At 36.7% G+C, this 23,616-nt stretch overlaps 1 protein-coding gene across 4 annotated transcripts in view; it reads right to left on the reverse strand.

Annotated features, from left to right (window-relative positions):
• Positions 1 to 10,902: 10,902 nt before the first annotated feature.
• Positions 10,903 to 23,616, reverse strand: part of LOC145692891 (uncharacterized) — a 78,057-nt gene continuing 65,343 nt past the window's right edge. For all 4 annotated transcript variants that reach the window (XM_081768446.1, XM_081768445.1, XM_081768444.1 and 1 more), the window contains 3 exons: positions 18,592 to 18,803; positions 16,512 to 16,632; positions 10,903 to 14,215 (listed from right to left, as the gene is read on the reverse strand). In XM_081768446.1, the coding sequence (XP_081624572.1) occupies positions 14,034 to 14,215; positions 16,512 to 16,632; positions 18,592 to 18,803 (515 nt within the window). In that variant the 3' untranslated portion in view covers positions 10,903 to 14,033. The remainder of the gene's footprint in view (positions 14,216 to 16,511; positions 16,633 to 18,591; positions 18,804 to 23,616) is intronic.

Below are 23,616 nucleotides of genomic sequence, written 5' to 3' on the forward strand. Positions count from 1 at the left end.
TGAGTCACCTTCAGACTTTCAAAAATTTCTCCCGACCTTAGTTTACAAGATACAAGATTGAAATTTTGCACACGTATTATGTACGTAACAGTGTATTCTTATATATATATATATATATATATATATATATATATATATATATATATATATATATATATATATATATATATATATATATATATATATAAAGATCAGATCCCTACGTTAACTCAGGCCCGGCCCAGAAGGGAGCAAAAATTTCGATTTTTAAAAAATATCTTCCGGTTTTCCCCGTTTCTGGTGTATAATACGGACAAGCGAGTGGTACTGTTGGGAAGTATACTCTATCCTGAAAAAAAAGAAGAAAAAACGAGGTATGAACCATGATCCTACGATAAACAGTAAGGAAGCAGTAGCTGTTTGAGTGAAAGTCCAAAATTTACCTCAAAAAGTGGAAATCCTAAAAGGATTAGGTGGCAGAGATCAAACACTTCTTGTTTTAATATTGATCTTTACAGAAATGATATTTTTAGTTTGTCCCACGGTTATGCCATGAAGGCTAAAGGAGACGATAATGATGGGAGAGAATGATACGGGAGACTGAAGAAAGTGGGAGGACACGGGAGAAAATCCATGCACACGGCTTGTCTACCACAAAGCCTACTTCGCATGGCCTGGAAACGAACCAAGGGATCCCACGCATCAGAGGTGAACGCTGTGGTATCACTAAATCACAGTGAGCCTTGATCGTTATGGACTAAAAGCGGTAAAAGATAGCGTAAAGCGGTTTTCTGCAATGAATTAAGCGCTCAAATCCATCTCCATTCCAATCTTTCCACTAAAATAAAAATACTACCATTTCCGGTTTCAATATTAATTAAGAAAATAGCATACCATGCGAACCAAACTCCTTCACGTGGTATACACGTGACACTGTTACTTGTTACATACGTTCAAATTTCAACGATCGAAATTTTGATGGATAACTGCTAACATTTAAGTAGACCAGAAACTTGTCTCATGCAATAATGGAAACAAAATTAAATACAAGATCCGGTGTTTGATTTCACGCAACCATACAAAATTTGGGTAAGCTAAGGTTTAAGAGGACCATTCAATAAAGTCATTACAAAACATATAATAAAGCTCATTTAAAAAAAAAGTATTAGATTATGTGGAAATGACGTCATACCATTTTTTTGCTTTTTAAAAGAATGCAAATAATAATGTAATATAGTTGTCATATCTTCAAAAGTGTGTAAAATGGACCATCTCATCATCACCGCCTCCCTTAAATTCCGAGTACAAACATGGGACGTTAAATTAAACTAAATAAATAAATAAAAAAGTTTTCTCGAAAGACATTATACACATCCAGTCTTTCATCTTTACAATTTGTTTATCGGAATTCTTGTGGTCGTGTACATTCACTTATAAAAAGTAAATTGTAATTGTAATGGAATGAATATACGTTTCTCTATCACTTCAAGAAAGCAAATTTATCTGTTATAAATATTTTAAAAACCAACGTAAACGTACGTCAAATGCATTTTATCATTTGTGACGCTTTCCGAGGTCATGCGAATGCCATTCTGTACAGTCAAAGGTCATTCTGTACAGTGTTCGTAGGTTTCCTTATGAAAATTTCCCTCAACTGACACAAAATTTTCAATTTTATTATCAGTTTTTCCCTAGTTTCTTGAATGTCTAATTCCTATGACAGAAATCATGGGCGTCTCTGGCGGGGGGACGCGTCCCCCAATATTTTGAAGTACAAAACATTCAATATTTTATTCTAATTTAATTTATTTACTAACGACAGAATAACATAAATAATAGTAACTATATTTATTTGGAATATAATATTCAGGCTGTGAAACGAATATAAAAGAGTTGAGTTGATTTTAGTTTAGCGTCCCTTTCAGCAGCGAAGCTATATGAGTTGTGGACCTACTGATTAGCGTGGAATCCGAACCAAATGAACTCCCGCCGGGAACCGAACCCGGGCCTACCACGCCAAAGGCGCGTACGCTAACCGCTTAGCCACGAGGGAGCTCACGAATATAAAAGAGTTCTTGATGTACCTTAGGGGGTCCGTGAAGGTAAGCAGAAAGGTAACAAGTGGAATCGAAGATAATTATCAGTTTGGGCTAGGTAGTACTATTTAAATAACTTTTTTGATGTCCTCTCCAAATTTTAGATGCCAGAGACAGAAATCATAGAATAAAGTTTAGCTATATTAAAGAAAGTGTCAACCACATTGATTTATTGCCATAGGCGCCGACTTTTGGGGGGCAGGACACTTTTGGCCCCCCCAATATTTAGAGGTAGGGTCCTCGCCCCTCCAATATAATCTGGCCAAGGATTAATTATTAAAGAGGAGCAAGAATCTGTGTTGTAAACTTCGTCATTCCTTTAATTCAACGTTAGGAATAGCGTTCTAGGAATGGGTACGAGTCGACTCAAACGTAATTTTCTCGAGTCGAGTTCCGAACCGAGTCGCTGTTTTGTAGATCGAGTTTCAAGTCGAGTCGAGTTTGATAAATGGCTCGCTCGTTCAACTCGTTTTAAAATCATGGCATGATTAGGCTGGAAAGCAAAAGCCATGAGAAATGTAAGCGATAAAGTGGAATACTTTTAGTATTGTTCACGAGAGGGGACACTGCCTGTATCTCGTTTCGTCTCGATAACGAGACGACAAAGGATTTTATAACGAGGCCTCAAATGTCGTTAGCACCAATTTAAGTATATACTTTAGTTCTTATCATCAAGGCTGAAACTTGCACGGTCGAATTTTTGAGCCCAAACATAAGCTCAACCCGGGTAGTGATGTAAACTTGCTCGGCTTAGTTCAACGGAGCGAAATGCTCGAGCCGGCATGGTTGGGATGAGCCATCGATTCGCCCCAACTGAGCTATCAGCTTTGTTCGTCACGGTTTGGGTGAGCCATAGGCTTACATCGGCTCACCCAGGCCGACAACCCTAAGCCCGAGCCGAGCAGTTTTGTTGGCCAGCGCCCTATAACTTTTAACAATATTTGGCCTTAGCCAAATCCTTGCTTCTCCGGAACTCAAATCCAGAATCTCGTGAACGATGGCCATGACTCGTAGACTTCCCGACTACCGAGGTCGGCAGTCAATTAGTTTTTAGTATTCAGATAGAAACCATCTATCTTTCATGTTTATACACGGTGTTGTTATAATAATAATAATATGTAGTAACCAGGGGTGCCCACAAGGGGGGCTATGACGCAAACTGCGTCATTGAAATATTTGGGGGGGGTTAAAATCTATATAAATATGTTTGATGAGGGGGGTAAAATTAATCGAAAAGATTTTTTTTCATGGAAGAACACCTACGGATAGACAATTGGGGGGGGGGTGCGTCATAGACATAAGGGGGGGGCACCACTGTAGTAACAGTAGTATCATTGATAATAATCACACTATCTATGTAGGATAGTTGAAGAGAGTACTTGAAACTACATAAAATTTAGCTCAATTTGGCTCGACTCGACTCGACTCGAAACTCGACCTGAATTCGAGTCGAGTTGGAGGAAATTTTTCGAGCCGAGTTCTCGAGTCGAGCTTAAATATGTCTGTTTCGAGTCGAGTCTGGTTTCAAAGAAAACTCGCTCGAAGTCGCTCGTGGCCATCCCTACAGCCTTCTTATTCGATAGAAAAGGCGGTTTTCAGACTGGTGTTGAATAGAGCACTGAAGCTTCAACCAACACTCTGGCAACACTGACCTGACAAATGAAGATCAATGCAGTGTGAATTTTGCAGCGGATCAAGATTTGGGGGGGAGGGGGCCTTCATCAAGCAGTTAATTGAAAACGGTTGAATACGATGATGATATATTTATTCATTGGTTGGATCCCCCAATATTTTCTTCAAGTCGGCGCCTATGTTTATTGCTTCTAGTTTGTTTTTTACTTTTTCCTTCTTTTTTTTACATAAAAAAATACACCCTACCAACAATGGTTGCAAATTAGGGATGGCCAATTCCGGAACTTTTACTCTCCGAAATCAGAAAGTTAAATCGAAAAAATCCAGATTTTGGAAAAATTCCGGATTTCGGAAAAATCCCGTTTTTTCGAATTTTGGAACTATTTTTGAATTCCGAAATCCGGAAAGTGAAATTTCCGAATACGGAAAATTTTAACCATCCTTAGTGCAAATTATACAAGTGTGAACACACACACACATACGCGAGAATTTCCCTGATTTTTTACATTTTATGGAAGAAAATCTCTTTTTAACTTTTTGTCACACTTATCCACGAAAATTTCCCTCAAACTACGAACACTGATTCTGTAAACAATACACATTTATGAATATAATCAAAGATTTTCGGTACACTTAGAATGTTCTGAAAATAACTTTTCAATGATAATAAGAAAGTTGTGAATATTTTAAGCCAAATTGTTTTATTAAGGAATTATTTATCTAAACTGCTGTTAACAGGCTGCCAATGATAACCGGAGGATATAGTGGAGCACTGCATCTGAATGATTTTCACATAGACGAAAAAAAAAATAGTTTTATCGTTTTAGCTACCTTAGAAGCTCCTGTCGAGCGACCACAGGATTTACGTCTTATTATGACGCATCCGGGAGGGGCATAAAGAGAGGACGGGAACTGAACCATGGTAGCGCATTTAATGCTGTTCCGCCATCAATCAAACCGAAGCTCTAGAATTGGGGTCCCAAAATTTTGGACTCGGGTTTTTTCTATTCACCTATTAAACATGGAGCTGTTGGATGTAGGTGACGTTGGAAAGGTCTTGGTCCCCTGAGCACAGACGTGATGTGATATCGGGCTGGAACCCCGAGGTCACAAAAATAGGCTCGGATCTCTTCTGTTCGCCTATTAAATATGGAGTTCTCGTACTATATAGAGACCAGCAATCCTAAAGATAGCTGTTAAATGTTTGTTACTGCACAGATTAGGAGTCCTCGTTTTGTTCTGCAAGTTGGAATAATATTCGTATCAGCTGTATCTTCACACATCAACATTCCTCAGTTACTGCCGCGATAAAGCAAATGTGGTCACTATGACTGATGGCCGCAAAAGGCAACTCCAACGCGTAGATTCTGAAGATTCACCTACCGAAGTATGCCTTTTCAAGAATTGTATCAACATTTACCAGGCTCGCAAATGGCAAGTTAATCCTGAAACATAACTAGTTGGCTAAGATCCAGCGGATGTTCATAGAAAACATCCTGTCACATGAACCCATGGAGATTAGCAACAATGACGACTCGGATGACAGCGGTGATCTCGTATCGGATATCGAGGTGAAGAGGTCTACAGTGAATGGACAAGAGCCCGAGACGGAAGGGAGACGATGTTTCTGGTGATGAGTAACCTGCTCAGCCTAATTCCTAAACCACTTGAACCTCATATCAGTGATTTCTCACAGTACCAGAAAGATCATTCATCATGCATTTTGGACACTATGGTTCGAAACAAGTGCAATGGGTCACTATTTCGCAGGTCCGACGCAGGTTGACATTTGTTCATTAGCTGCATGTCTATATCAACACACACATTGGCCACATTTCAATCGATCATGCGATCCCACTAGTAACATTCATTTAGTTTACCCAGTTTCTTAGTGAGTCCCCTTGCACAATTTCAACTTGGCCTCAGTTGTTGCATCCCTATTGGTATGCAACCGTGCACATAATATTGCATCGGTTTGAGGGAATATTATTGGTGAATTGGTAATGGCTTTCATGTACTTGACGCTAATCCTTACATTTCCGATGCTTTTAACCTAATATTTACTGAGTACGAGTACATTTCTGGGCATTTTTCGTGGAGTGTTTCCACACATGTGAATCACCCTGCTTCATCTGTTGTGCTCTACCAACATTTTAGATGTCTTTCTAGAGCATTTGAGTACAAATTCGCTACACTTAATACTCAGAACGTCACTGTTGCCCAGCATCCATACCTAGCGATTATGCAACCACACACGACGGGCATGAAGGTATCCGCCATTTTGTATTTGTTCCAGATATCGACTTAATGCAAACGAATTATCGTTATCTGGTAGAAACCCTATCAATTCATATCCATTTAGAACAATTTTCATTTGGCTGATTATCCGGGACTCCCTACTTTCTTTGGGGAATCCCTTGCGCGCGCATGGTAGGATTGTGAAACATGCAAAATTCAATACAGCAGGTATGACTTCTTCAGTGAATTTTTACCCGCCCTCTTTACGTTGGATAGTTTCCGAACTATTGGCGTCCGAAAGTCATTTTCCCACGCTTTCGGCACCTTGTAGATCCGAAACTATGTCCGATAGCCGAAAGTTCAAGAGAACTCTTTTTCTTGTCTCAGTGGCAGGAGTCACCTCCCAAGAGTTGTAACACTTATTTTGCAACACCCGATATATATATATATATATATATATATATATATATATATATATATATATATATATATATATATATATATATATAGAGAGAGAGAGAGAGAGAGAGAGTTGACGGTGTCGTAGAAATGTGTCAATGCGTACGATAATTTTCGTGTAGGTCGTGCCACTGTGAATCGTACTATACGGAAATATACCGACGCAAGCAGCTAGAACCGTTATTCCGAAAGTATTCATGATTATGGTCGGTTTCTCGTACGGGTGCACATTGCGTCTCCGAAAGGTGGAGTGAAACATCAAAATCAATGCTGCGTGCTACTAGACTCATCTCCTGACTACATGTACTAACATGAAATCCCGGCATTGTACGGACAAGACGTGGACCAGGTTGAATTGCACCAAGACAAGGCATCCTGTCATAGGGCGAAAATATCGCTGGAATTCTATCGCTGTAAGGAACAGGAAACAGGATTTGCGGTAATTCTCCTTCTCTGACGTCCTTGTCAAGAGTCAAGATGTCAGCCCAATGGACTCTTGTGCTTTCGGACTCCTCAAGTGGCGCCTGTCCATCGTCGAGTCTACACTCATCGCCTTGTGGAAAGCCTGTTAAAAGAAGTGAGATGCAATACCAATGGTACAGCTGCAATGTAAACTCAATAGTCAGTAGAGGAAGCCTGCAGACAGGGCCGGCTTTAGATGGTGCGAGGCCCTCGGTTTACAACTAACTTGAACTAAGGTCTGTAGAACCAACCTAACTATGTATGTCAAAACAACACCTACAACAATTCGGGAAGTGATTCCTGACACCAAGATAAGACAAAAAGTATAGACCAACCTGGATGTACAAATGCTTCCTTTCGGAGTTACAGGTTTCCGAAAACATGAAAAATAACTTTGAAGGCCCATAGTTCCAAAACTATGGGACCTACCGTAGTCGGGTCAAGACTTCACTTAGGACTAATATTACGCTATCTAAAAATCCATGTTTTAGAATCCTAAGGTACTCACGAAGCAATTTTTATAGAGGTAGTTTGGTTACAGGAATGTAATTTGAAATATTCTAATTTTTCAAGAAGGTTCTGTACCAGTATTTCATAGTTTACTTCGGAAGAATTCGGAATTTGTTGGGAACATGCTCTTTGAGTACTAAAAATGATTTGAAAGGAAATAAAATATATTGAATCACAATTCAAAATTGTGAGTTATTTTAAACACTTTTGATATACTATGTGATCAGAGGTGGGATTTCCCTCTTTCTCCCGTCTATGGCCCTCTGAATACGGTCACAAGTATAATTGTTCACTATCATAAATGTAACTAAACAACACACGAATTTTAAGACTTTTTTTTTTTTTGGTGACGGCTGGGGAGCTAACTTGAGGAAGTTAGCCCCCCCACACACAGTTACTCCCGATTATTTTCGGTCCTTTATCTGGAAAACGGTTAACTTCTGAACTTCACTCTTAAATCCTCACAACTAACGCTAAACAATTGGCATAGATTTTAGAAATATTCACGAAGAGTTTGACTAGATAATGGAAGCCCGTTATTGTGTGGCCCTGTAGTTTTCTTCTCTTACAAGTAAACCTATCGATGGCGAAATTTAGTTTTTTGACCACACTTGAGGAGAAGTATAGAATATCAAGAAACGAGCGTAAGCAAAATTTAAGGTGCTTCCATCTATAAAGATGGCCGCAGTGGCAAAAATCCTGATTGATCAAAATAAGCCATAACAATGTGCTTAAAAATTTCATTTTATTTGTAAAACGGGTAAAGGGATGGAAAACCAAAACACATTAACCGACACCGGGAGGAAGCAAACATCTATTTGAGGGTATACTTATCATGGTCGCCATCTTGAAGTCGGCCATCTTGTATCTCGCTCGACATTTTTTTAAATAGAAAGGGCGTCATGTAAAGTACCAAATTGGTCTATAATTTTACTAGAAATACAATGATGAAGTCTATATTTCCATAAGTTTATATTTGTAAGACATAATGAAATGCACATTGATATGAACTCATTGGTTCAAAGATTTCTTAACAGCTGTATATTTTGAAAAGAATTCAAATCAGGGAAACCTAATGTACGCTAGTGAGAATATCGTAGGTAGTTACTTATGAAAAGTATAATCAGCTTGAAATCGTTATCGACTGCAGACAAAATGAAGTGGTGATGATACGATCACAAACCTTAAAGAATTGATGGAAGATGAATGGCATATTTTCCATTGGATTATTCGTGTTAGAAGACGAACCTTCATAAGCAGCCACCTATTTAGTACAGGAGAGGGTAAAGTTTGTCCTCTGCTTTTGTATTTTTATTATAGCTATAATAAGAGAAAGGATACGCAAAGAAATTGCACTGAGGATGATTTCGATATTCACGATTGTCTTACATGACGTAGGTCTAATTATTAAGACCACCAGAAATTGTTACTTAATTGGGTGTTCAAAATAAAAGAGAGAGTGCACCCAGAATGATATACATTTTTACACAAACTCAAAGAAAACTGTTTATGCCCAGCAGTGTGTGTAAGGAAATTTATGGGTGTGCAGAATACTCCCTGGACATATCTATTTTTACAACAGAAATTGTAAACGTAAAAAATAAATAAACTACTGCAGCGTTAAATTCAGAAAAATATTTGCTTATGCCCGGAAATTTAATACAAACTATTCATTTACTTGTTAGTGAGAGGACATACCCCCTCTTTTGGAGTCCATGGATGTACCGTACCTGTACTGCAATATGTTGTTGTGTGTACTTGACGCACCAAAGCTACTTGAACGGAGGTCCCGCGATCAGAATGGAATGTATTAATTGCATGTATTAGGAACAAAATTTAGTTATAGAGACCACAACACATTTGTTTGATCTGGGGCCTAACATGCTGTTAAAACGGCAGTGAAGAGTAGATTAGACTGGACAGTAGAGTATACGGCACTAGCGCGGGACCCGATTGGGTGCAATCGGTCCAATCGGCTTAAGGCCGGCCCTGCCTGCAGATCGAATACAACTGATGGTGGAAATACGCAATTTCCAACGTAAGTGGCGCATTCCAGGTCGGCTCAATGTAAATGAATCAACCTTTCTTTCTCTCATATTATTATTAACCTAAAATTTAACTTCCATTTGCATAAATTAAACAAGATATGATCTTTACACCAGTGTATACATCGGGACGAACTAACATCTAAAAATAACTTTACCAGCATGACCACGAAACGTGTAAATCGGTTGAAATCTCGAACTTTCCTTTGTTTTCTCTTCTTCACTATCACCATAGTTTCTTGCTTATTGTCGCTCGAAAGTTAGATGAATCTTTAATCAAAATCGCATTTTATATTTATTTTTACTTACTATGCAAAAGGTGGACACAATGCAAGTTGTGTCGAACAATGAAAGCCGCTTCACCGCAAAATAGGCCCACCATTCCACACACTACTAATATTCATGCAAATAAAAACATGGTGAATAAAATTTTTATCTTTGAGATTACTAAAACCTTAAAAGTCTTTTAAACAGTCTCGACAGGGTTAAGTTAGCACGGGAAAGAACACGCTTGTGAGGATAAGGATTTTGCGGCAATAAATCTTCGAATTTATAGCATCCCCCTAAAGAAAATCACCACTGAGACGTTGCTTTGTAAGAGTAGTTAAGTCCCTAGTACTACATCGGACAAAGAGCGATGCCCAGCCATCTGATATGCAACCGCTATTATTTTAGTTTCTTTATACCGAAGTTGATTCCCACTTAATTCAACCACCCATATGTAATTATGGTATTACATTTCAATACTGAAGTAACACCATTTTTTTTCCTCACTCAGGGTATAATTTATATTTTAGCCGATCAACGCCATCCCAGGTCCCCTCACCATTGACAAATACCCATGCAGAAACTTTGAGAGCCCCTGTATCGTTTTTAGTAAGTTGGAAAACATGTTCTATCTAAGTTTAGACTGTTCCTATACTCAATTCTGTTTAATCTATTTCGTATACTTGTGTAAGAAATAATTTTCAGTCACATATAGTTTACTGCCTCTAAGCTGGCAACTAGTAAACTAAAATGTTCAAACTAACAAGCTCAAGAATAAAGATACAAATTTGTGTCGACTACGAAACTCGTAAATTTCTTGCGCTGGCTGGACTGACGTACTGTAGATAATTCTGAAAGTTAATCAACAATGGAAAGGTTCTGAAATTACGATAAAATAATATGGTATTAATGAAATGAAATGAAAAAAAAAATGAAAAAAAAAAAAACGAATATAAAGACATAATCAAAACGTTCATTACCTCTTTCCAGCGAAATTGATTCTTGTTGCTTGGCTATTTACAACTGCACAAACCCAGTGTCATATTCTACACGACAAAATCGGCTGCTCCCCAAAATTTGCCGCCCCGGGGCATGTGTTAGTCCATGCGTAAAAACGGCCCTACTCCCACAAAAACTGAACCCAGGTCTACCCGCGCTTACCATCAAATACTAAGTGAACTTTGTTAACAAACCACTAGTGAAAGAAAACTATATTTCACTTTCAAATATAGATTTATTTTCAACACTTTTCTTTTTTTCAGACAAGGCAGTGGTAGACAGACTTCTTTGTAAGTACAAAAACAAAATAAACTGTCATCTGTAACTTCTCTAACTGTGAATAAGGTGCAAAAAAACGAACGTTAAAACACACGGTACCCACACAAGTTAACTACAAAAGTATCATAGAACAGATTATGTCACAATTAGGGTACTTACACTATGCTTCACCTTTGGTTTTTCCTATAGTTTTATCAGTTATAATTACACTATGATTCACGGACTGCAAACGAAAGGAACTTGTAAATATAATTAATATTGAAGAATAAATGATACAAGATGACAGAGTTCTAAATGTCTATATCACACGGCATGTTACAAGTACAGTTTTTATATATACATGCACTCATATTATTATCGTCGTACTTTGTTACTACAATAGTTACTGAAATATTTACATCAACAAATGAAGTAAGTCAAAATGTCAGTTTCACTTTGTTAACGCATTAACTCAAATTCACGCGCATATACCCTAGGTTTCTTTAACTGTACTTTATACTAAGTACAAAAACGATGTTAATCTGCCTATACTGTTTCCTTTCGATTTCCATAAAAGCGAGCTCAATTTTAAGGGTTTCCACAATTATAACCAAAAACGTACCCTTATCGTTCCTATATATAACAATGAATAATGGGAGCACTTAATTCAAACTGAAGGTTGTACTAACTTTCATCACAAGAAGAGAATTTGCAATATATTTGCCACCTACAAAAATGTTGTAGAAGTCATTTTATCAGTGGATTAATTGAGACCCAATACGTAAATAAGTATTAGAGAATACGAATTTCTCTCTACTGATCACAGGAAATTCTTAATGAGTGAGGGAACTACTACAGAAAATTAATATCCAGACGCTACTGCTGAAAATAGTTCTTTATCGGAATGCAGCAACTATTTCAATCAACTGAATTTACGGAAAAAACAAACATGATTTCACAAAAGAACTGCTATATATGTGTCTGATGAAGGAAAAACGAAACGAGCATGTAACTAGTTTCTATTTATCACTCGGTAACAAAAAATGATGCCTTGTTCCTGAGTAATTTTGCAAATATTAACTTTTTGCGCAATTCTCTGAAAATAATTGGATGTCTTCATTAATAATAATAAAATGTTCATATAAGAGACTGTACTAGTATACAGTGAGGTCAAGAACTAATAGTGGTGTGCAACGCACTTTAGAATACCTATTATACATGGTTCCGAACATTTTAAACGATAAACCTAAGAAACCGAAATCGTTTGGCTCTGAACATAGATAAATATAGAAATGAACAACGTAATGTGTTAAGCGAGAATATAAGCAACATCTCACACAGAACTTAATATTTCATACTTTTAATCCGGCGAACTTGAATCTTTGAAGAAATATTTTCTTCTCACATAATTTTGGTATTTTAAACACTTATTCTTTTAACAGAAAGCAACTTTCATTAGAACTAAACACAATATTGTCCAATGTACGAATGAACTGTAATAGGAAATCAAAAATAAATATAAACAAACTACTTGTGGAATCTCTTCACTCTTCAAAAAATATGGGCGCTGTAGACATTATTTTGATATTCGTTTTTCATAAGCATGATCTTTTAACTTACTCTAATCACAAGAAACAATCTGTGAAACGCACTGTGATTAGGACAAATCACTTTGATTTCTCTCATTATTCATAAGCTAACAAATAAAAGCCAACTTTTAGAAAGCGTTTTTATAAGTATTCGTCAAAATAATGGCTATTTCGGTATATATTTAATCCAAACACACGTTGCAGTGTCATCAACCAATGTAAACATTCACAGGATTTAAGGATGCAACTAGTTTGTGCTACTTGATACACTTATTGAGACTAGCTCCCTGATTTAAAAAACAGTTTAGCTAAGGACCATCTATTAAATAATCCAATTGGTGATGTGTCACTATACACAAACTGAATCCACTAGAATAATCAAATACACTTTCTTACCACACGATTGAGTGGAATCTTACTAATAAACGAGTACAAACCAAAGCAATTGCTTTTAATTCTCTCGTACTGAGAACTCTGAACGAACTTCTATTCAGTATAAATATATGAGGTAACAAATAATATATACAAGTTTACACTTGCAAAAAATATAGCGTATTTTAATTTCTAAGCTCAACTCTCACCATTGGATAATTTCTACAGAATACACACACCGAGACGGAGTTGACTATTAAAGGATCAAATTTATAATATTCGGAAAATTAGAGAAAACACAGATGAAGGGACTGAAAAAAAAAAAAAAAAGGAAAGTTTCAATTTTACGAATTCTTCAAAAATAACGGCAAAAGACGAATAATCCGAAAATACAATTCTTGTTGATTAAAAGCAAGAGATTTAGTACGTTCAATGCAATAAGAAAATACAAAGACTGAAATAAATAAATCATTTTCGAAATTAATCTTTTTCGAATTCTTCACTAAAAGTTAAAATTATATGTGAAGTCGGAATAAATTAAGTAGCACAAACTATCTTAGTCTGAAATATGGAACTGACTCTGAAAATATCGTTTTATAGCTCTTTTTTCTTTAACTTTCATTAACAATTAAATACATTTACATATTAGTATTCATTTGGCATTTTGCACAATAAAAGGATTGCTGCCTTTTGTGATTTCTACCAACATACAAATTCACAGGTACAATGATCTTGCAGCAATTAAAGGAACAGTTTAGACTCATTTGAACTTCCTTTTCAACAAGAAAGCACACACACATACACTCGCGTATACACCACATTACACACAGAAAACTTTAAGTTCATCACAGGTCAAAACAAATTACATCCTTGCACACACACATAATAACGTGGAATGACGCAAAACAGTTTACAAAGATGAAAATAAGAGAAGGGTATCATCTTCATTCTGACAAAAATCTCCACACGCACGATACCGCAAGCAACCTGATACACGAGGTAACTCAAAAAGTCATTCTCAATCAGTTACTTCTGATCAGCTGCGCAATTATTCCTCACTACGATGTCATTTTGACGAAACATGAATAGCACAAAAAACATGTTCGGTGATTTTCTTAGAGACAATATTATCGAGGGTACTGGAAAGAACCAAAACCAAGTCCTACACCACGCTGAGTATGTGTGGCAACACGTGCAACTTCATACTGTTTTTCCATGGACGAGAACAGTTCCTCTTGTTTTTTAAGAATTTCACTATTTTCCGTTGGAGCAGGAGTAGTGGCTTCTCCTTGTGATGGTCCCGGCGTACCTGTTAATAAAAAATTAAAATAAATAAATAAATTCGACATGAGCAGAAAAGAAAGAATTTACAATAACAGAATACGATAATAGTAAATGATCTATCACTTACTTTGTATTTTTTACTATCAGTAGATGAATAAATATATTTCGCTATCAAGTTTTTGTGCACGATTCACTGACAGTTATGATATTTAAAATAAAAACAGAGAGTAGGTCTAAAGTATTCTCAACATTCATCAGTCTAGTTCATACAAAGAACAGTGTGCGTTTGTCCGTCGCAGAAAATCACTATCTGTACATCTTAAGTCATTTTTCACATACAAAATTATATGCGGAAACGGTCCATCTTAACAAGATCATTGACATCCTTAAACTCTGCTTGTGAAAGAAAATCGTGTACACATAGCACTACTGTTTAATTTCAGATGTCGCTTATAGAAGCTACCAGATGGATCAAATTTATATTATTTCTATTTTCGTTGTTTACGATGATTCCCCTACCGCCTAGCTCCTGTTTTCCTTTAATTCAATATATGACATTTTATATTGTCTAAAACTGCCACCACTTGAATGATAAAACATTGGTATCAAGCTACGAGTAACGGAACATCCTAGGTTAACTGATAAGAAAAACAGTATTCGATATCAAGAGTACTAATTTTGAAGTTCTGGTGGAAGTCGTCGTTGCGTTAATTACAGTAGATAAGAGGGTAAGAATAGCTACAGATATTTAGTCCTAAGTGTAAAATCTAGTTGACATGTAGCCGGTTGCTGGTGAACGCAAGGCCTGTTTATCGTGGAATCGATTCACGCTCGAAAAATTGATGTCACGTATTGTCCCTTCATCATTCATTCGATTATTTATTTATTTACTTCTCATTATCTCCTGCAATCAAAGAAGCAAATCTGTGGGATATAACACTGAACAAATACTTGAAATATGGTCAAGTAGTTCATAAATACGTAGCATAGCGCCATTGGAAATAATGTAACTTTGAGTAGGCAGAACTGTTAATCTAGTGGTATTCCAATGTATGTCAAACGTCCTCCATCTTCTGACATTGCTTCGTACACAATTTCAGTGTTTTGTTATTAATTAGTTTAAATGCTACAACGGCGCGTCAAGTTACGTTGTTCACACTATGTGTATGGAAAGTTTATGTGAGGATCGCAACATTCATGATTCGAAAAGTATTAACGGAAAGGAAGAATATGTGCAATATACACGTCAATCACGGATCATTTATACATTGGCGGTATAACAACGACGACGCAGACTTTTAATATCGTGGACAAAAACTGGATCTTCTCAGTGTACACTGAAACGAGCAGTAACAGCGTCGCCTTTCAAAAGAAATACCGGAATACAGTCAACATAACTTATAAACAGAAGACTGTCAACTAGAATAAGCGATGAAGTCAAGAACAGAACTAACTAGTAGAAGTATTAACAAAATTATGTTAATTAGAACTAGAATATGATGAGATTTAATTAAGTTTTAAATGAGTTGCAAAATAAAGTAAGTGGTGTTCTTGATATATCCATATAAAATGTCGATGAATCAGGTGTAAAGAGAAAAATACGATTTACGCGCACTTCGTAAATTCAGAGGTGTAAGACAAGTTTTAAGTAAACGCTAGCCATCCGGCTGTTGAGTTCTATACGTCAAATTTCCAATGGTTGTATCGTGATTCTCTTTTTGTCGTGTAGTGATAAATCATTTTTATTCGTTAAAAAAGGATGCAACTATCCAGAAACAGTAAACGCCATGTACCTAGTTACAAGAGTGTAACGTAATTCCTCCTGAGATGGCTGTATATTCCTACCCTTGAGAAGTTTCTGTTAGTGGAAGGTACTCTCATAGCTCTGATGATGTTACCGCTGTATAGTAACGAAAGCTCAGCACAGCAATATTCACTCTGGCAGCAATTCCGAGAACACTGGATTAATAGTAGACGGCAGCAAAACTTCAGGATCAGTACTCTGTAGGTAGATTACTTTACTTATGCAACCGCAGAACACCTCACAAAAAAAAAAAAAAAAAAAAAAAAAAAAAAAAAAAAAAAAAATTGAGTTAATTTTGAGTTTAACGTTCTTTTTAGCAGTGAGGCTATATGAGACGGGACCTACCGATTAATGTGGAATCCGAATCACATGAGCTCCCGCCAGGAATCGAACTCGGGTCTCCCACACCAAAGGCGCGTACGCTAACCGCTTAGCCACAAAGGAGCTCTCACCAAAAACAGAAACAATAGAAACCGGGAAGAAAACGTGAAACGAAGAATAGAAATACGAAATTTACCTTCCCCAGGAGTCTTGATTCCCATTAATCGTTTAAACTTAGCTGTAAGTTTTCCGTCTTGATCTTGGGCAAATGTAGTTCCTTCCCACTTACTGGTTGTTGATTCTCCTTCCTTCTTGTCCTGAAAATATATAAAAGAAAAGTTGAAAATTTCTACAACTTACACGCAAATTATCAGAAAGATTTCGAGTTATAGGAACGACTGAATATAAATTATTACAAGAAGACCTGCAGTGAAATCAGCCCAAGCATTGTGAAGCAAGTGTTTGTAAATGTACCAAGACTATACGCAGTCCTTTCCAACCCTTCCCTAATGGAGACTCCGTACTAGTACTCACTCTTATACGAGACTCCTTGAAATAATGATAAGATTATATATATATATATATAGATAGATAGATAGGGGACTTACCAAATATAATAGACTTAACATGTTTCTCAGACATACACAACTATTTAGTAGGTTGTAGGACAAATTTACACGCTTTTTTTCTCATCTAATATTCTCAAAGTTTCACATATAATTGTTTCTGCATTAATCTTAACAGAAAAAGATACTTTCCAATACATCTATACTGATTACGTTGTACACACTGTAGCAAAATGATGACAGGTCTTTTATTTAAGTAAGGAAAATCTTGAATAAATTCAAAAAATGCACAAAAGTGATTCTTGGTAGTTAAATTTGCCAATTCCTCACCTTTAATTCAATAAGTTCAAAGTGCTGAAGAGTCAAAGTTTTTTTTTATTTTTGTTTTTTTTTAATATTCTGTTATAAAAAATCCACCCAACTTCTCTTTTAATAGCATAAAATAGTACTGAATCAACGGTTCAATCTTGTTATTAACTACACATTCAGATATCAATACGAACATTCCAAAATGCTCTCCTTTCGTTATATATATCGTTATCGATCTTATTTCTTAAAGTTGCAATTTTGTCTGTAAAGATAACATTTTTACCTTGTAGATTAGCAATTGTCTTCTTTAGTATTTTAAATCAGCAATTTATTGTTTTTTTTTTCTTTTCTTGCTCAAATAATTCCAACATTGCAGAGGAGAAATATGTACACCAGCAAAGCTTTCATACCTGAATCACTTTCTTCTTGGTTTGAAAAATAAAAATAAAGAAATTAAGAAGAAATAAAAATGGAGTATGTTGAATAAAACTCATAGAAAAAGAAAAGTCCCACAACTATACAGCGAGGCAAAGAGCGATAAAGTGCTAAGGGTGCTAATGAGATCGGTGATAATGGTAGAATGGGAAAATTGGAAAGAAACGGGAATGTTTGCCAACCGTAAATCCCACCTGGCAGGAGGTGGGATCGAACCAAAGGTGAGAACTCTACCACTGAGCCACCGAAGAGAAAAGTAAATTTGACGGAGTAGTTGTTTGGAAACTGTGAGAACAGTTGCAGTTATTCTTGGTTGTAGGCCATTAAGAAAATACCCACGAATCGAGGCTGGAAGTGTAAGTAGAGATGAGCTGAGCTTGTTCTAAGTGTTCCACCGTAGTTTTTATGAAACTAAAAATGAAATAAAATTACTCATACGGATAAGACAGGTAATGAAATATGATAATTATAAAAACCAGATTGTATACTAGATACATATGCCTAATTCTATTCCTCTAACTTAGTGAATTACGAAACAAAACAAAAAAAAAAAATGGTTAGTAAAACTGTAAACCTAAGTTCACCGAGGGTCGGACCTAACGGAGCGTATTCAACTGAATGATACATGTTAGATAATGAATGATAGAAATATATGTTCCAACGCTGTTATTCCTGCTTTTTCGAAGTTTGCTACTTCAAGGAATGCTCGGATTGCCTCACGAAGCTGTCAAAAATTCTATGTCTCTGTGAATCGAACTAGTAACTACTCGCACCAATGACACATGTGCTTAACATTCAACTGGAAGAAAATATTTGGTATTTTGGCATCGTGTTCTAATTAATTAAGCATTAAAATTTGAAGACAGAAAATACTTCTTGCAAATACTCACGATGTAGAAAGGGACGTTTCCAACAAATTTTGATCAATTTCTTGGTTGAAAACAATACACATTTCTGAATACTTACCTTATTACCCCAGAGAAGCTTTCTTTTCTGCATCTGTTCGGCGTATTTGACAGGGTTCATTGCTGCTGGATTGTAATATTTCGGAAGTTCTATTCCGGTCACATACTTCACTTTCTCAATTTGTGCTTCCATTGACTTTTGAAGCAACTGTTGTGGCGTCATGGCAGGAGTCAAAGCTTCTGGCTTTAAACCAATTCCTAACTTTTCCAGCACTGTTAAAAATATTTTAAAAATTTTATTAGTAATAAGAACTACAAAACATCTGAATTCACAAAACATTACTGATATCCATTTATTAATTCACACTTATTTTCTCTCACATCGTAGTTTGCATAAAATACCACCAAGTGAAGTTCATATGTGGAAATTAGTTGACGACTATTACCAACCTCGTTCAGTCACATCACCCATGAACAATTAAAAAAGCTAAAATAATTGTCCAGTGAAACTGCACGTCTTGGGATCTTTTAACTATCAACAACATACTTAAAATGTGAGTGCAGGGTTCCTACTGATCTGGAGAAATCTTTTTCTCTGACCTTTGGCAGGAAATCCCCTGACTTTCATGACAGGTGTCGGATGACGTTGACACATAAATAGGAATAAATAACGCTGAATATTTATATGTGAGAACATTTATTCTATAGAGACAATAATCAATTGCTCATACATACATTCCACTTACCACCCATAAAATCATGAGCAACGTTCCATACTGTGTACTGAAATTGGTGTACAAATAATGTTAGAAAAAATATATTTTATAAAATTTCCCTGATATCCAGTCTTTTTCCCTGAGTTTTCGCTGACTTTCCCTGACCAGTAGGAACCCTGGAGTGTAAGAGGATGCTGTTTGTAACAGCGATTAGCGAATCCTTTAAAAAGTTTTTCGTGTAATTTTATTCTATCTACAGCAATGTGCACGCTAATGAGTGCAGTGGAATGAAACATTGTCGATCAACATAATATAGTTTTTTTTTTCTTGTTTTACCTTAAGACTGCAAAATATCTGAAAATATAGGCATCGGACGTAAAAATGTCCGAATTAAGAAGTTATATTTTAGAGGGGAAATTCACTTGAAGTAAGACTAGCCCCACCTGGGGATAGTGTAGAAGCAACTTCGAAAACTTAAAATAGGAGTCTTTATTTTTATTGCAGATTCAAATTCTAAGGGGAAAAATAGGCAAATTTTATTCCAAACCTTTATGATTCGATTCGTGATAGGTGGTGCTGTAACCAGTGAAAACTAATTTTAGTAAGATTTGTTCAAATTGGAGCTCCCACGTTTCATCCCAAAATGAATTTCTGATAAACGGTACCAACCTTTTGTTTTCTCAAATCGTGAAACATCGCATGAAAGACTGCTCTGTATTCAGCACGAATTTAGATATTTGGTCTAGGAATTAATTCGTGCGGTTGGTACGCACACATTGAAGCTGTAGTACAAACACAAAATACATAAATACCTTAAGAAAAATATTGTCCATCGCTAGCCACCACTTTTGCCCATCTGTCAGGCAATGTACGGATTCCGTGGCGAAAGAAGTCCTCATCCTTGGAAGCGATCCAGTCAGAGACCCATGTTTCGATATCTTCTGAAGAAGTAAACCGCTGTCCAATCAAATCGTTGTTTATGCAATCGAACAAGTGGTAGTACGAAGGAGCAACGTCTGGTGAATACGGCGGGTGGGGTAAAACTTCCCATCCGACATTTTCTAAATAGGTTTTGACCGGTTTTGCGACATGTGGGCGAGCGTTATCATGTTGAACAATAAGTTTATCATGTCTGTTCTCCCATTCTGGTCGTGTTCTGGCCAGAGCTTGCTTCAAACGCATTAATTGTCGTCGATAACGTTCTCCATTCATAGTTTCACCCGGTTGCAACAGCTCATAGTACACCACATCTTTCATATCCCACCATATGCACAGCATAACCGTTGCACAGTGAATATCTCGTTTTGGTTGTGATGGACCTGGTTCACCTGGTTTCACCCAGGCCTTTTTTCGTTTAGGGTTCTCGTAATGGATCCACTTCTCATCACCCGTAATAATTCGATGCAGAAACCCCTTTCTGCTCTGTCGTTGAAGCAGCAATTCGCAAATGGTTTTTCGTCTTTCAACGTCTCTGTCTTTCAATTCATGTGGAACCCAATGTGACATCTTTTGAATCATTTCCATGGCTTTCAAGCGTTTGGAGACTGTTGTTTGATCAACGCCTAATGCTGCTGCAAGTTGTTCCTGCGTTTGACACGAATCCTGCTCGAGCAATGCTGTCAATTCTTCGTCTTGAAATTTTTTTGGCTGTCCAGCTCGCTCTTGGTCTGCCAAGCCGAAATCACCACTTCTAAAGCGTGCAAACCACTTCTGACACGTTCGCTCAGCTAGAGCATGGCCACCAAAATACGATGACTTTCAGTCGCACTTTTCTGCATGTTAAAGTAATGCAGCAGGACACCCCGCAAAAACACTTTATCAGGCACAAATTGCGCCATGTTCACTTAACTACAAACTGGTGTTGTTGACGCTTTAATCCACTGCCCTATACTACGAACGATACGCGATGACAGGGGCTTGCAACACATGTGTGGATACACGGAACTGTGGGACGCTCCGTTCGTTGCGCCATCTCTTGTCCACCCGCACGAATTAATTCCTAGACCAAATAATTAAAATGTGGCAGTGATATTAGGTGCAGTATGCGGTGGGTAATCATACTTGGGCATGGGGGGAGGGGATCATAATATCCTTTTAAACCTCGTATTTATATAATTGTGATCCTTGCAAATTATCTTACTTGTAGTACAAGTTTTACTCAAATTACTCAAGACTGTTACGCCTTTAATATAACTCCGACTTTTTCACACTACTGTTTATTTAACTTGTTCAGCTTAACACATCCGATCATAAATATAAAAAATATCAGATAGCCTCTAAGGTACCATTGTACGCTGCATCTGATTATACTACCACACTTTCATTATCACATCGAATGCAATGAGAATTTCACGCCACCTACCATGAGTCGGGGAAACGTTAAAAAAAAAAAAAATGGTATTGTTTATCGCAGATTTATCGTGAAATGAAACGTAGCCGCTTCTAATTGAAGAAACCTTAGAGAAACTAGTTTTCACTGATTACAGCGCCATCTATCACGAATCGAAAACACGCTTGGAATAAAGTCTACTTATTTCCTGTAGACTTCGCATCTGGAATAAATAAATAAATAAATAAAAAAACAGGGTCCCGACTTAAGTTTTCAAAGTTGTTCCCACGCCATGGAGGGCTAATTTTACCACAGGGGAACTTCCCGCTCCAAAACCCTAATTTTTTATCGTCTGTCGCTTATTCCGCCAAATATTTCGTAGTCTCAAAGTTAAAATCTCACATCCTATACATATCAGGTTGTCTAAAAAGTACTGAGCTTTTGGAGGTAAAAATTGTGATTTCAGAATAACATTATGAAGCCACATATGCACTAGTCTGTTCGACGACGTCCTGCCATTTTTTGACATCATAATCCCCGTCCCTATAGAACTTCTATGGTTTATGATCAAATATTTGTGCCACGTGTTTTTTTTTTTTTTTTTTTTTTTTTATAGTCCTCTTTGGAAACTACCTGGAAACCACTCAGGGAATTTTACAGAGACAGTAACAACTGAGTCTGATGGCGATATGTCCGCGCTATACAATGAATGCACTAAAACATGCCAGCCGAGATATCTCAATTTCTGGTGTATTGTCAATGTATTCTGGGCTACAATCGTTGAAGATGTATGCGGCCTGCGCGTTGTCAGTGTGGTATATAACACCTTTCTGTTGGGACCAGTTCCTTTTATTTATTTATTTTTTTAAATCCTAGGTGCACTTGGGCCAACTGCCGACAAATAATATAGGGACAAATATACTGTTCTACCTGACAGCACGATACCTTTTCAGTCTCACTAAACGCACAGCATAATTTTCCTGAGTGTTAGTGTGGGATTTGGTACAGGCTCTAGAGCTTCTCTTTGCTCCGACCTTACCTATTTTGCACGTTTGTCGTAGGTTATCCACTTTTCATCCTTCGTGATCAACCACTTCAGAAACGGCTCGAGTTCTTTATGTTTTAGTAGATAGAGATTTGCACACATAATTTTTTTTTTTAGTCAGATCATGTGACACCCAAATGTTTGAGTTTCTTTTTTTGTAGCCAGCATTCTTCAAATGAGTTAACACCTTTTAGTGATGAAAGTTTAGGTCATTGGTGTTGTTACGACTGCATATATATATATGTCGGTTTTGTTCGATGTTTTACCTAGAATATCATCCACTTTTGCTGTGATTGGTCGCCCACTGCGAGGAGCGTCTTGGATATTGAAATTTCTAGAACGTAAGCGACTGAACCATTTTTTTGACTGCTGGTTTTAATAGCACAACTTGCCCATAAACAGCATAAATTTCTTCATGGCCCTGTGCACCATTTGCGACTTTATCGAAACAAAATTGTAAAATGCAGCGCAACTTCAGCTATCAAATGACGTTAGGCCTCTCTGTATCTCATATACCCTAAGATTTGGGATCTAACGCCATCTCGTGTGCAAAAGGCTCACTATTTTTTACACTACCTGATACATAAAACATCTGAAAAGATAAAATCGCTCTGTTGTGTTTTATTCACTTATGGAATGTGTTTTCTTCTAATATACAAGGAATGTATTTGTTGTATTTATGCAAAACTAAAAATGCAATTTTAATATAAGAATCAAAGTACTTGTTGGTGCGAGGGAATAATATTATTGATTAGCCATATCGACACTGACCGATTTTCACTTAAGTACTATAAGCTTAACGCCTTATTTTGAATTCTCAATTGTAAGGATCAAATCTTAGCTCTAAAAATTCTTCGGGTGGTTGCTTGAAGAAGGAAAGAACATTTAGACTATTTTTCGCTCCAAAGGATTTCAATTTTATAGTTTGCTATCAAGAAAACTTAAAAAAATAGTTTTATTTCTTTTCCAATCCTTACATTATTATTATTATTTCAA

The sequence above is a fragment of the Thermobia domestica genome, chromosome 8 (assembly GCF_964235325.1).
Source record: "Thermobia domestica chromosome 8, izTheDome1.hap1.1, whole genome shotgun sequence".
Classification (NCBI taxonomy): domain Eukaryota; kingdom Metazoa; phylum Arthropoda; class Insecta; order Zygentoma; family Lepismatidae; genus Thermobia; species Thermobia domestica.